Genomic DNA, 15,102 nt, shown 5'->3' with positions numbered 1-15,102 from the left:
CTTATAAAATAACATGTTATCATCAACCAAACTAATCCTAAAGTTATCAATATATTTGAAATTATAGTAAAGTCATTTTTTAAAAAGTAAAATGTAGAAGTGGAGCTGAGGCTCAAAGTGGCAGAGACCTAGCCTTGAGTAGAAGCAGCTCAGGGACAGAACTAAGGACCTAAATTTAAGCACTAAGACCAAAGGGGTGGGGAATAAAATATATAAGATGCTCTCAAATACTTACGAATTGCTGGGTTGAGTCAAATATATAAGTTCACATGTTCTAAGAGAAAGAAACAATTTTGTTACTATATGCCTTTTTAAAAGATTGCTTTTGATAATAAAAACTTTTTTTAATACAGAACAACCTGAAGTCTGCATCATGACTTAACAGTTATCCAGGTGTTTTACAGTGTGCCCATCTCAACAGCATGGTTCTAGGGTTTGGGTTCCACACCAACACAGACAGGAATTTTAGAAAAAGGGAACATAGCAGAAGTGTGTCTCAATCCTTTCTCAAGGAAAAGGTAATTGAGCATTCCAAGCCACCGAAAACCTGTGCCAATGGGACTTCTAAAACAAATACTGTTCTGTGTGCTCTTGAGGAAAGAGCAAGAGGCTGATAAATAAGGGAACAACCTCTGGTGGCAGAGAATAATATGGGGGGAGGTCTACTATTTTGAATGCCCCCAGCCCTTGGACTGGATACTCAAAGAGGACCATCTCCAATACTGAATCACTTCTCAGTTCAAAAAGAAATGCTAGCTGGGTGCTAGTGGCTCACACCTGTAATCCTAGGTACTCAGGAAGCTGAGATCTGAGGATCACCCTTTGAAGGCAGCTCAGGCAGAAAAGTCCCCATGAGACTCTTATCTCCAATTAACTGCTCAAAATCCGGAAGTGACACTATGTCTCAAGTGGTACAGAGTTAGTCTTAATCTCAAAGGCTCAGGGATAGCACCTAGGCCCTGTATTCAAGCCCCACAGCCAGAAAATAAAATGCTAGACCCCTTCAACCAGACCACGAAAGGGCTGGCCATCCCTGAGCTTCTATTAATACAAGACAATAAAGGCCCCAGGAAACAGGTCAGAGGATAGTGACTTGTATTCTGTAAAAGTAAAAAGCTTAGTTCACACTAAGTACTAATGAGGCCAAATGACAAGAAAGACCACAGATCAGACAGATCTGCACATAGAGGTATGGGCCAACAGGGAAAAATCTGGAGCATCCTCAGCTTGAGGCATGGGAGGTGTAGAGTGTCTGGAAGGAGGTATTCAAGCAGTGGGAAAATGAATACTCCTAGACAGTGGGGCTTAAACTCTTGGCCTGGGCACTGTCCCTCAGCTTTTCAGCTCAAGGCCAGTGCTCTGCCACTTGAGCTACAGCACCACTTCTGGTTTTCTGGTGGTTTATTGGAGATAAGAGTCTCATGGACTTTCCTGCCTGGGTTGGCTTTGAACGGCAATCCTCAGATCTCAGCTTCCTAAGTAGTTAGGATTACAGGTGTGAGCCACCAGCGCCCAGCCCAAACCTTAGTTTTAATGGGCTAATTTTAAAAAAAGAGATCAAGTGCTGGGAATGTGGCTCAGTGGTAGAGTGCTTGCCTAGCTAGCATGCATGAAGCCCTGGGTTTGATTCCTTAGTACCACAGAAGCAGAAAAAGCTGGACATGGTGCTGTGGTTCAAGCTAGCCTTGAGCAAAAGAAGCTCGGACAGTACCTGAGTTCAAACTGCAGGACTGGCAAAAAAAATAAAAGAGAGAGAAAGACCAAATCAAACACTTGGTACACATTACAAGTGTGATGCCTTTATGATCACCTGGTAGCATACAAAAAAAAAATGGCCAAGACATGTCCAGCTAACCAACAGGTCTTTCTAGGAGGTGTCTATGTATATTAGGCTTGACAAAGCTGACAATCCAGCATGGGAACCAATGCAGCAGTGACACTCACTAGACACTATGTTGATAATTAACTATATAACTTGGGGGAAGGGAGGTCAGGAGGGAAAACACTGGGAGAAAATGAGGGAGGGAGTGACACTGTTCAAAAAGGAATGTACTCAAGGCTGGGCTTACTCCTGTAATCCTAGTTACTCAGGAGGTTGAGATCTGAGGATCACTGTTCAAAGCCAGCCCAGGCAGGAAAGTCCATGAGACTCTTATTTCCAATAAACCACCAGAAAACAGGAAGTGGTGCTGTGGCTCAAGCGACAGAGCACTCACCTTGAGCTGAAGAGCTGAGGGACAGCGCCAAAGCCCAGAGTTCAAGCCCCACGACCGACAAAAAAAAAAAGGCATGTACTCATTACCTGACTTATGTAACTGTAACCCCTCTGTATATCACCTTTACAATAAAATATAAAATGAGGTACTACAATGAAAAAATATACATATATAAGAAAGCAAAAAAAGATTACTTTAGAAATACTTTTTTTTGTTAGTCATGGGGTTTTAACTCTGGGCCTACCCACAAGTCCCTAAGCTCTATCACCTTGAGCTAAAGCACCACTTCTGGTTTTCTGGTGGTGAATGAGAGATAAGTGTCTCATGAATTTTTCTGCCTAGGCTAGCGTTGAACTGCAACCCTTATATCTCAGCTTCTTGAGTAGCTAGGATTATAGGTGTAAGTCACTGGCACCCTGGCTGAAATGTTTGTCATTTTTCTAATTTTTTTATTCTCAAGTAGTTGTACAAAGGAGTTGCCACTTAATAAAGTAGTTTACAAATACAATATATCTTGATCAATGTCATCCCTTCCAACATTGTCATCCATAGCTCTCGTATCCATCCCTTCCCTCATTTTCTTAATTTTGTAGGATATACATTGGATTCTTTTGTAATAGAAATCATAGCAATTTTATCACACTTCTACTCATCTTATTTTAAGTATACATTTTAAATACAAAAACATGTATAATACTGTGAAACAAATTTAAAGTAGATTTCCCTAATTTATGACATCTCATATCACTCTAATATTTAATTACAAAAGGACTGGATTCTATATGCTAATTTTTAGATGGAAATATAATTTGGTCTAAAGTTAGATAATTGATGATCAGTTTATAGAGTCTCAGATCATGTCATGACTAATACCTTTAATAACCATATATTAATAACAATCTACATTTAAACAGGCATTAGTATCACAAGTTTTTATTTTTATTTTTTTTGCTGGTCATGGGGCCTAAACTCTGGGCCTGGGTACTGTCCCTCAGCTCTTCAGCTAAAGGTTAGCACTCTACCAATTGAGCCACAGTGCCACTTCTGGCTTTTTCTGCTTATGTGATGCTGAGGAATCAAACCCAGGGCCTCAAGCATGTGAGGCAAGCACTCTACCACTAAGCCACCTTCCCATCCCCACAATCTTTTTTTAAAAACAGAAGGTACAAATCAAACAGAAAACCAAATAGAAACCATTTTCATCCAAGGCCTATAGAGTTAGGGCTAAATTTTGTCATTTGACTAGTCAATAAAAATTCTAAATTCTTTTTACAAAGGCCTGAGTAGTCTTTTAAGGCTAAATCTATTTTAAGCCCCAACTTAAAATTATTCAATGACTTTCCCTTGCCTGCAGTGCAAAGTCCAAGCTTACTACCAATCTAATCCCTATCCACCTTCTAGCCATTAGTAAAATCAAAGTACATCCAGCTACTGCTTTGGCTTTGTAGACAAATTAATCCCTCCACCTAGCAGGCTTGGTCCCAGTTGCTAAATTTTTACTAGCTGAATTTCCATTAATCTTAAACCCTATTCACACACTGACCTGTCATTTATTTCCTGATCAAAATCACAACTACAGTTACTCTTCTCACCTGTTTAAGGTATATAATTTACCTATGCTCACTACACAATTTCTACTCTTTTTTTTTTTTTTTTTGGTCGGTCATAGAGCCTGAACTCTGGGCTTGGGTGCTGTCCCTCAGCTCTTCAGCTCAGAAGAGAGCTCTACCACTTAAGCCACAGCGCCACTTCTGGCTTTTTCTGCTTATGTGCTGCTGAGGACTCGAACCCAGGGCCTCATACATACAAGGCAAGCACTCTACTACTGAGCCAGCTTCCCAGCCCAACAATTTCTACTCTTTTTAAACTCTACAATATGGCACCACATTCATTACTACATTTATTTTTATAAAAAATAATTTATTTGTAATTTATTTACTACTGTAAATATAATTTTATATATCCATTGTCTAAATATCTGAGTACCAACAGTTAATGCTTGTTATATTTTATCAATTTCTTTGCAATAAAACATCTGATAGTATAAAGTTTCTTAAAGTATTTTCCACAAAATACTTTGGTAAGATTTTAATTAATGGTAAACACACATGAACATATGTAAGTAGGCTATTAAGATTAGGAAATGAGGGGGTAACGATGCTCGACAGGAAATGTTCTTATTACCTTACTCATATAATTCTAACCCCTCTGTACAGTATTTTTATAATAAAAAATTAAAAAATAAAAAAAGATTAGAAAATCCTGAATTCAACCAAGTCTAGTAGATTTATTCTATTGTACTTCTAAAAACTTTTGAGTTTCCACTGTACATTGGAAATACAATATGCAGTATTTTCTATACTGGGCAGATTTTTAAATTTTGATTCTCAGGGACGTTTATTATGTTTACACTAGGCTAACCATGCCTTATCTATTGTAATATATTAAAAACTTAATGCTCAGGTTTTATCAACTTAATTTAGACACTAAGAAACTAAGCACAGAAGTTAGATAACTCACTTGTCCAAGATCACAGCATGTGTTGGAGTTCAGATTAGGGTCTAAATCTATCTAACTCGAAGACTCCACTCTCTTCTCCATTAAGCTCTACTACAGCTTCTTTTTTTCAGGGGTGGAGAGTGAAGGTCATCACACCAGACTATGCTACTATATTGAAGAAAATTATTTGGGAACTCTGGTCTTATGTCCTAATTACTAGTCTAGAAACATTGATGTTTATACTACCCTTCAAGATAACATAGGAAATAGGACGTAGGAAGACTCTAAGCACTTCAGTATTTTAAAGCTTTCACATTTCAATATATAATAACTGTAATATTCAATTTTCACTTCCCTTTCTTACTTATCTCACTTTTCAGTTATCTAAGCATCTTCTGTAACTTTCTTCTTCCCATCCTTACAGACTATTTCATACTCCTTAAAATAAATACACTTTTTTTTTTTTTGATCAGTAGTGGGGCCTGAACTCTGGGCCTAGGTGCTGTCTCTCAACTCTTCAGCTCAAGGAGAGAGTTCTACCACTTGAGCCATAGCACCACTTCCAACTTTTTCTGTTTATGTAGTGCTGAGGAACTGAATCTAGGGCCTCATGCATGTAAGGCAAGCACTCTATCACTGAGCCACCTTCCCAGCTCTTAATATACATAATAAAACCTTAACATCTATACACATAATACACATAATAAAACCTTAATATTAATCTGAATATAAAAAGAAAAATGTTGGGTTATTTGGTTTACTGATACATGTTCTCTATTTTTAGAAGAAGTAGAGAGCAAACTACCTAACCCATCTATTTTTTTCTAAAAATAGAGAGCAAACTACCTAAACCAAGTATATTGGAAAGCCTACAACTACCTACCTAGATTATTCTTTTTAAAAATTATTAGCATATATTAATTGTACAAAGGGCACTGTATTATGTTATTTCCATATATGCACACAAAATCACCCTCCTCTATTTCTTTTTTATGCTGGTCTTGGGGCTTGAACTCAGGGCCAGGGTACTGTCCCTGAGCTTTTGTGCTTAAGGCTAGCATTCTACCACTTGAGCCACAGCAGCACTTCCAGTGTGTTTTTGTTCTGTTTTATTTTAGTAGGAGGTGACTGATCAGAGATAAAAGCCAATGGACTTCCCTGCCAGAGCTGGCTTCAAACTACAATACTTAGATCTCTACCACCTTATTACACAATTGCTTATTTAGTTAAAACATTAACTTTCTTACTCAAGTAAAATGGTCAAACATAACAGACACATGCCCTGTTAGGGACTACAATGCTTGAGGAGACAAAAGTTTGAATGAGGGGCTGGGAAGGTGGCTCAGTGGTAGAGTGCTTGCCTTGCATGCATGAGGCCCTGGGTTCCATTCCTCAGCACCACATAAGCAAAAAGAAAAAAGCCGGAAGTGGTGCTGTGGCTCAAGTGGTAGAGTGCTAGCCTTGAGCTGAAGAGCTGAGGGACAGCGCCCAGGCCCAGAGTTCAGGCCCCATGACCAGAACCAAAAAAAAAAAAAAGTTTGAATGAAAACTGTATGAAAAATATAATTCAAGCTTACTTATTCTTCTCCCAGTTGAACAGTAATGGTCCCATTTCTTTTAGATTACCACTGGAAGCACACATTATAATTAAGTAGCACAGGTCATATGCCTCCTACTGTCAATATTGTTTCTTTCTAAACTAGGTAACACCAAGGGAAGAAGTTAAAGTCTAGAATACTATTCATAACAAAGAGTCTCCAAGTATCCAAGTATGTAAGGCTAAGCTGGGTACTAAACTTAAAGTCTAAGGAAACAAATGAGATGTGAAAGGATAGAAAACCAGTTAATTTTGAATATTCAGAATGTTTATGACTATATAAAAATCTAAGAATTAATAAAAACTAACAGCAAATGGGACAAGACTAATGAATAATAATATCCTTATTCAATATATAACAGTCCAACATTAACTAAACAATGACATAAAAAATCAAAGTATAATCCTAATAAAATTTTTACTTCACCTTTCTAATTTGCTGTAGAGAGCACACAATACATTATACTTCTTCATCAGTCTTGACATAGCATTATCAACTTTGGTACTGGTATCAATTTCTTTTAGTAAGTCAAAGAATTTATAGACACTACAAAAGAAAAAAAACAGAAAAAGTGGAGCTTTTAACATTTCCTTTAGTTCATTTTCAAATCATAGACCTTTCAGGTAAAAAGATTACCAGCTCTACATCAAATTACTATTATGTTCTTTAGAAAGAATAATTTCTTCCCATTCTCCTAGATTCTGAGGAAGAAAACTAGCTTTTAACCTATGCCCCAATATCTATTTCCTATATCAAATAACACTTTTATGATTGAAAATACAGAAAAAAGGATCATGGACACACATGTATACTTATTTTTAAATTTAACTGTATGGATTTTTAAACTAAAATTTGTATGAATGTGCTGGTGCTGGGGCTTGAACTCATGGCCTGGGCATTATCCCTGAACTTTTCTGCTCAAGGCTAACATTCTACCATTTGAGCCACAACTCCGTTTCCAACATTGTTAATTGGAGATAAGAGTCTCTGGGACTTTCCTGCCCAGGCTGGCTTTGAACTATGATCCTTAGATCTCAAACTCCTTAATAACTAGGATTACAGGCAGAAGCCATGGGTGCCCAGCAATTAAATTTATTTTAACTGATACATAAAGCATTGTACATTAATAGGGTACCATGTAATGCTTCAATACATGTAGCCACTGGGTAATAAGGTCAAATATAAGTCTCTCCTCAGAGGTTAATCTCGACTACAGGGCAAAAATATAAAATTCTTTCTTCTAGCTTTTTTGAGTACATAATCACTATCTATAATCATACTATATATTCATGTTTAAAAAACATGATTTCAATTCCACCACAAAACCATATGGCTCATTCTGAGTTTTCCTTTCTGTATTTCTAACTCCTCTTCAATAGTGGACAACCTAGAATTAATTTGTCCTTATTTACTCATTGAATCAATCTATCTGAAAGTTATCATCTATCTTTAAAACCACCCACTTCCCCATGTAGACATTCTTACTTTCTTGTTCAGGTAAACTATCTGGATTGCCAATACCTCATCTAGCACACTTCTTCCTACCTCAAACACAGATCTAATTCTCCCCATCAACTGCCCTCTTTCTCTCCTTGCTATTATGACCCCTCACACTGGCTGCCCATACACCCTGTGTGGTCTCTGATACTGCATACCAGGAAGTCCATGTTTGGTTGTCCCACACACCCAAGTCTGGTTCTGACATCTTCTCTGAGGCCTTGGCACTTCCCTGCCTCAGAGATACACACTGACATTCTTTGCCCCATGAATAGTTTTGAAGTTGTTAGAATGAAAAGAAAAGCAGATTTGAATACTTAAGTTTATATAGTGATTTTTGGTCAATTATTATTGTTACAAAAACTAATTTTTGTCATTACTAAATGACCCCATGTGGTTGACCACATACATGGTATACATATGTGCACATCTGAGGAAAGCTAGGAGGAGGACACAGAATCAGAAGGAAACAGGGGAAAACATACAACAGAGGGGCTCATCAACTACATTGGACATTGAGGAAAACGAACTAAACAACTCAAGGGCGGCAATGGGAGGGAGGGAATGAGAGGGAAAGAGGGAACAGCTTACACTAAGCAAAAGGAAAGAAATGTACATACCTAACCCAATGTGGAAGAAATAGTTGTATTGTCAAAGCTCAAACATTTAGACTACGATAATGACAATTTGCCTCATGAAGGTTAGAATATGTTTGTGACTTTAACTAAATATCACTATCCCACAATACTGTGAAATTTGTGAAATTTATGTAATCACTTAATTACAATTAAAAAAACTAATTTTTGAAACATCCATTCATACATTTTCCAATAGGTCATTAAAGGAAATAATCATCAATTGCTTATCATATGCTAATTTCTAATCAAGTTTGTATGAACAATTATACTACTAGGTACCAGTGGCTCACACCTGTAATCCTAGCTACTCAGGAGGATGAGATTTTAGGAGAGAGGTTCAAAAACCAGCCTTGGCAGGAAAGCCAAAGAGACTCTTACCTCCAATTAACTACTAAAAAGTGGAAAGGTAAGTCGTGGCTGAAGTGGTTGAGCACTAGCTTTAAGCACAAAAGCTCAAGGAGAGCACCCAGACTCTTAAGTTCAAGCCCTAAGACTAGCACACACAAAAAAAGAATTATGTTAAAGCAGCTAACTAAAGCATAGTAGTTTCTTAACCCATTTAAGAGCTATCCAACAACAACTAAAAGCTTCCACTAAGGCAAGTAAATGGTTCATGCTGTAGTCCCAGAATTTGGAATGCTGATGTGAAAGAGGGTCTCTTGAGTTTGGGAATTCAAGATTTAATTGAAAAACAGTGAGACCAAGTCTAAAAAAAGAAAAAAAAATCACCAACTGGCACAGAATCTCTCCTCACTTAAACAAAAAAACAAACTTATTAAGGATTCCAATTATACACACTATATAAAATGGATAAAGGCTGTCATGATAAGCTATGTGGAAAAGAAAGGAATAGAAATGGCAAAAGATGGAGAAGATCAGGATGTTGACTAGAAGAGAATATGAAATAATTGTGCAGAGTCTAGAGAAAAGAAACAAGCTTAAGAATAGCATTTATTAAAGAAACACTCTCAATTTATATTTTCATGAGGTAATTGTCATCTGTCTTGAGATTACCAAGAAAACTCTATTGTTATAATCAAGTCTTTTTCTAGTGTAACTTAAGAAAAGGAGAGAAGAAAGGAAGGAAGAAATGAGGAGGGAGTTGTTACTTGTTGAGATATAGATACTGACTCTATTAACTCAGTTTTTATTTTATTTTCATATATTTATGAATATATGGGGCTTTGTTTCCACATTTTAGTTATAGTAAGAAAAAGTATTATAAAATCTAACAATTTAGCTTGTTAAAATAAAACATGAATTATATTAAACTTTCCAGTTTAAAAAGAGACACAATTAATTTCTAAACTCAACAAAAGGAAAGTCCAGATATGAAAGGGTTTTTTTTAGTAGCAGAGGTAAAATTTATGTAAGAAACTTTACCTGGTTTCTATGTTTTTCTGTAGCTCAGTAAAAGTAAACGGCATCTCATCTAGGTCAACTGCAGCAATAAAAATACAGATTCCCCAGAACTCCTTTTTCTTTTGAATGTAACCTTCCTGGGAACAACAACAAAAAAGGTACTTTATTAAATCATTCATACATTGGATATTGTGTTTAAACTTTATTATATGTCATCTTTTTTTATTTGGCATAACAAGATGTGTTTTTAAATCCTTACAATGATATAATTTGAAAATATTTCATTCTACATTAGCATAACAAACACTCAATTTTAGATTTATAAGGCAAAAAAATTACAAGATATTATGAAGGCTAAATCACAACTTCCTGTGGAAACTTTAAGAGTCAATTCTTTGAAATAGTTATTTTTAAAAAACCCAATGTCATCAAAGTCGAGTTAAACGATTTGAATCATTTATAAATTGAAAACTAAGTCTCCTTTCTTATTTCATAGTCCTTCCTTTTCTCTAATTCTCTAATGCATTAATTCTTTTATCATTTTGTTCACCCAAATATTTTCAAACCTTGTGTAACTTCATGTTTCAATTCCACAACTGCCTTAGTTGTAAAATGGAAATAAGATCTAGCTCATTTTATAAGAACTAGATTATATTTAAACCATTTGGCACAGTGCCTGGAACATATTTAGTACTCAAGGGGTGATCACTATTACTATTACTAGAATGTTTGCATCTGACATTATTTTCCTCCTGACAATAAATAATACTTCCTAAATATATACGGATTTTGAAAAAAAAAATGGTCTAGTAAACATAACCATTTACTTACTCTTTCTTGAAGACAATAATAGAACTGAGAAAAGCAGGCAATGCAATTTTACGTTATTTTATATTATCTATTATATACTAGGTACAGAATAAAAGACATTTTCTAAATTATCAAAATTTAGATGAGAAGTTTAACATCCAACTCCAAACTTTTCCTTAATTTTAGCCACTTACAATATGATTATTTTAAAATTTACAACTACATACATCCTAAAATGACTAAAAGTAAGATAGAATATCAAGGTTAGTAAAGATGTAGATAGATGAATCACTGGCACACTAATGATTAAAATACAAAACAGTAAGACCATTTTGGAAAAATAAAATTTGGTATAATTTTGTTCTTATATACTTTCTTTTTTTTTTTTTTTGCCGGTTGTGGGGCCTGAACTCTGGGCCTAGGCGCTGTCCCTCAGCTCTTCAGCTCAAGGCTAGTACTCTACCACTTGAGCCACAGCACCACTTCCGGCTTTTTTCTTTCTGCTTATGTGGTGCTGAGGAATCGAACCCAGGGCCTCATGCATGTAAGGCAAGCACTCTACCACTGAGCCACCTTCCCAGCCCTGTTCTTATATGCCTTCTTTAAACACTTAGCAATTCTATTCCGATATTTATGTCCAAGAGAAAGTAAACATTATACATGAATGTTCATGGCAACTTCATTCATAGCCCCAAAATAGCAACAACTCAATTTTCCCAAAACAGAGATAGTTGCATATCCGTATAATGGAATGTAATTTTAAAGTACATACCAGCTCAACTGATATATCTTATTGCATGCAAATGTACCTTAATCAATTTGGCTTTGAAACTATGTTGTATACTTTTATTTTGGTAATTGAACATACAAAGTATACACTGAGCTGGGCACCGGTGGCCTGTAATCCTAGCTACTTAGGAGGCTGAGATCTGAGGATCAGGGTTCAAAGCCAGCCCCGGCAGGAAAGCCCATGAGACTCTCTTCTCCAATAAACCTCTCAGAAAACTGGAAGTGGCGTTGTGGCTCAAGTGGTAGAGCATTCAACTTGAGCTGAAGAGCTGAGGACAGCTCCCAGGCCCAGAGTTCAAGCACCATAACCAACAACCAAAAAAAAGTATATACTGATTCACTATTATGATTATCAAGTATGTACTTTTGAGTATTTTAATAGAATGAGGAGCATCAACTTTTGTGTATATATTTTTATTAATAAAGTCAATTTTATGGGAAAAATTAAAATCAAGATCCATTTTTTTAATTCTTATGTTTACTTCTTTTTTATTTTTTTTGTTGGTCTTGGGGCTTGAACTTGTGCCTGGGCACTGTCCCTGAGCTCTTTGGCTCAAGGTATGTGCTCTACCACTTGAGCCACAGCACCACTTCTGGTTTTCTTGTTGTTAATTGGAGATTAGAGTCTCATGGACTTTCCTGCCTGGCCTGGCTTTAAACCATGATTCTCAGATCTCAGCCTCCTGAGTAGCTAGGATTACAGGCATGAGCCACCAGCGCCCGGCCATGCTTACTTCTTATTGTTTTTTGTTTGCTTCTCTATCCCTTGCTAGCTATCATCTGTTGAATATAAATATTCTCAACGTTCCTGCTTATAGCAACTCCTTTTCTTCCTACCTTCCTTTTTTTCATCATTCCTATCATCTTTCTTTTCTTTTCTTAAAGGCTAACAGATGAAAAAACTAAAGTAGCTAAAATTTAGCTTATGTTGTTTAAACACTTTTTTAAACATAAAAATAAATTATGTGTTTGATTCTGGGGACTGAAGCCAGGCCCTCACATGATAGGCAACTACTCTACCACTGAGCTATATCTCCAACCCTAAAACACTAAATTTTATTCAAATATAGTTCACATAATACTGTCCAAAATCAAGATCATTTGATACAAAATTCCTGAATGAAATGTTCTATAGTCTCTGATATTTTTTTTTGTCAGTCATGGGACCTGAACTCGGGGTCTGGGTGTTGTCCCTGAGTACACCATCACTCACAGACACAGCAATATTTCCGATTTTCTAGTGGTTAATTGGAGATAGGCTCAAGTATTTTCCCTCCCCAGGCTGGCTTTGAACCATGATCCTCAGATCTCAGTCTCCTGAGTAGCGAGGATTACAAGTGTGAGCCAACAGTACTCAACTAGTTTCTGATTTTTAAAGACCTGAGGAACTTTCTTTTGAGCAAAGTATGGCCTTTATTTCAGATATGGCTTGTTTTTGTTTTCTTAAAAATCCTATTTTAAAGAGAGGAAGTTGTTTTTTTAACAATATCACACACTGAACACACAACTTGACTACTCTGTTACATTCCAGGCCTTATTTTCCAGTGGTGATTTACAACCTATAATCTGTAAATTGATATGTTAATCTCCCAGAACATAATACTGCACATAGCAAACACACATCCCTTTCACTATACAGATATCAGGCCAGGCTACTCAGGTTCTCTCAGTTTTCAAAGATAAGTTTTCTTGAAGATAAAGGAAGTTCAGAATAGCAATTTAAAAACTGTTCAAACAAATCAATTCAGAGTAAAACTTAGAGGAAAAAGCAAAGAACACACATTTTGCAAAATAAATATTTTTCAACAAACTTTTGAAAATGCTGAAACTCGGTCATCAATTGATTTTCATTAGTGTGTATCAAAATGCTTCCAAGTTTAAGAATTTATTGAATAAAAATTTGGAGAACTAAGACTTATCTAAAAGGTGTTCAAAGAATTATAATAGCAAAAGCAACACTTAAGTATCTTAAAACAGGAGCTATATCATGGAATAATATAAAAGCCCTACAACATTTCAACGAGTATTTTATAAGGACATGGAGAAATACCCAAGATATAATGTTGAAGGGCAAAAAGCACAGAATATAAAATTACTTGCATATGTTGATTCAAATTCTGTAAGAACTCAAAAAAGGTGAAGAAAAGTTCAAATATATACATAAAATTTTAGTGATTATCTCTACAATTGGTAGGGTTATGAATAGTTTTCATTCCTTCATTAATCTAGGTATATTTTCTCAATTAGCTACAATGAGAAAAGTCAGTAAAATGCTAAATTTGTATGTGGCAGGTTATACGAATTGTAATAATTCTGGTTAAAAAATCTTTACAATATCAAAACTTTAATTTCCTATGTATTGCTATTTAAATTAAAATCTACAATCAATACATAAAGAGGCTACTTATGCTATCATTCAGCACACTAATGATATCTTCTAGTGACAATTTACATGTACTTTTTTAACAACACATTTACTTATAGAAGAGCTCCACCAAGTGGTGATATAATCTTGGAACCAGTTTTCGTTAGAAAATAATCACATGAATTTGAATTGCCATTTCTCAAGTTAAAAATATTCCCACTTAATTAGGAGAAACACTAGAACTCCTAGGCAGAGGCAGAAACTTTTTGAAAAAGTTCCTGGACATAGCAGATAGGAGAGAGACTTGACAAACGGGATTACATCAAAATGAAAAGGTTTCTACACAGCAAAGGACGTAGTTACTAAACTAGAAAGACAGCCAACAGACAGAGAAGACCTCTACCAGCAATATATGAGACAAAGGCCTACCATCCAAAATTATACAAGAAATTAACCCTTCTCCAAACTAATAAACTAATCACTAAATGGATTTTTAAAAAAGGTAAGGTGAGACTTCTCAGAAGAGGTAAGAATGGCAAAGAAACATATGAGGAAATTCTCAACATCAAAACAACACTGAGATTCTGTTTCACCCCAGTAAGACTGGCCAACATTATGAAATCAAACAACAAATGTTGGCAGGGATGTGGGGAAAAAGGAACCCTATTGCACTTTTGGGAATGTAAACTAGTACAACCACTCTGGACAGCACTCTGGAGGATCCTCAAAAAATTAAACATAGAAATTCCCTACAACCCAGCCATACCACTCCTGGGCATTTACCCAGAACACCACAAGACAAGATACCACAAAGAGACAGTTGTACATTCATGTTCTTGCTGCACCGTTCATAATAGCCAAGTTGTCAAAACAGCCCAGATGCCCTACAATAGGTGAGTGGATCCAAAAAATGTGGTACCTATACACATACAATGTTTTACAGAGCCATTAGAAAGAACACTATGGGGCTGGGGATTTAACTCAGTGGAAGAGCGCCTGCCTGGCGAGAGCAAGGCCCTGAGTTTGGTCCTCAGCTCTGGGGGAAAAAATGCTATAAAAAGAATACTATGTCATTTTCAGGAAAATGGATGGAACTAGAACAAATCATGTTAAATGAGGTAAGCCAAGTTCAGAGAGACAAACAATCCATGTTTTCTCTCATATGTGGAAGCTAGATCTAAAATACACCAGGACATAATAACTTATACAGGTCTCCAGGCAGTCACACACAGCGAGACCAAATGAATATACTCTTAAGGGAAGAATCGAGAGGTGCAATGCCTCTATGCCTCTGATCATATAAAATAATACTTACGGAACTGAACTTC

General features: G+C 36.1%; 1 protein-coding gene across 3 annotated transcripts in view; it reads right to left on the bottom strand.

Moving 5' to 3' along the window:
• Rb1 (retinoblastoma 1) overlaps positions 1 to 15,102 on the bottom strand; it is a 134,807-nt gene that overhangs the window by 101,329 nt on the left and 18,376 nt on the right. For all 3 annotated transcript variants that reach the window (XM_013009310.1, XM_013009330.1, XM_013009321.1), the window contains 3 exons: positions 9,832 to 9,947; positions 6,740 to 6,859; positions 236 to 274 (listed from right to left, as the gene is read on the bottom strand). In XM_013009310.1, coding sequence (XP_012864764.1) covers positions 236 to 274; positions 6,740 to 6,859; positions 9,832 to 9,947 — 275 coding nt within the window. The remainder of the gene's footprint in view (positions 1 to 235; positions 275 to 6,739; positions 6,860 to 9,831; positions 9,948 to 15,102) is intronic.

Source organism: Dipodomys ordii, unplaced genomic scaffold, assembly GCF_000151885.1.
Source record: "Dipodomys ordii isolate 6190 unplaced genomic scaffold, Dord_2.0 Scaffold1, whole genome shotgun sequence".
In the NCBI taxonomy this organism is placed as follows: Eukaryota; Metazoa; Chordata; class Mammalia; order Rodentia; family Heteromyidae; genus Dipodomys; species Dipodomys ordii.
Note: the sequence above shows the minus strand (reverse complement) of the source record. Positions and strands in the feature narration are given on the sequence as shown.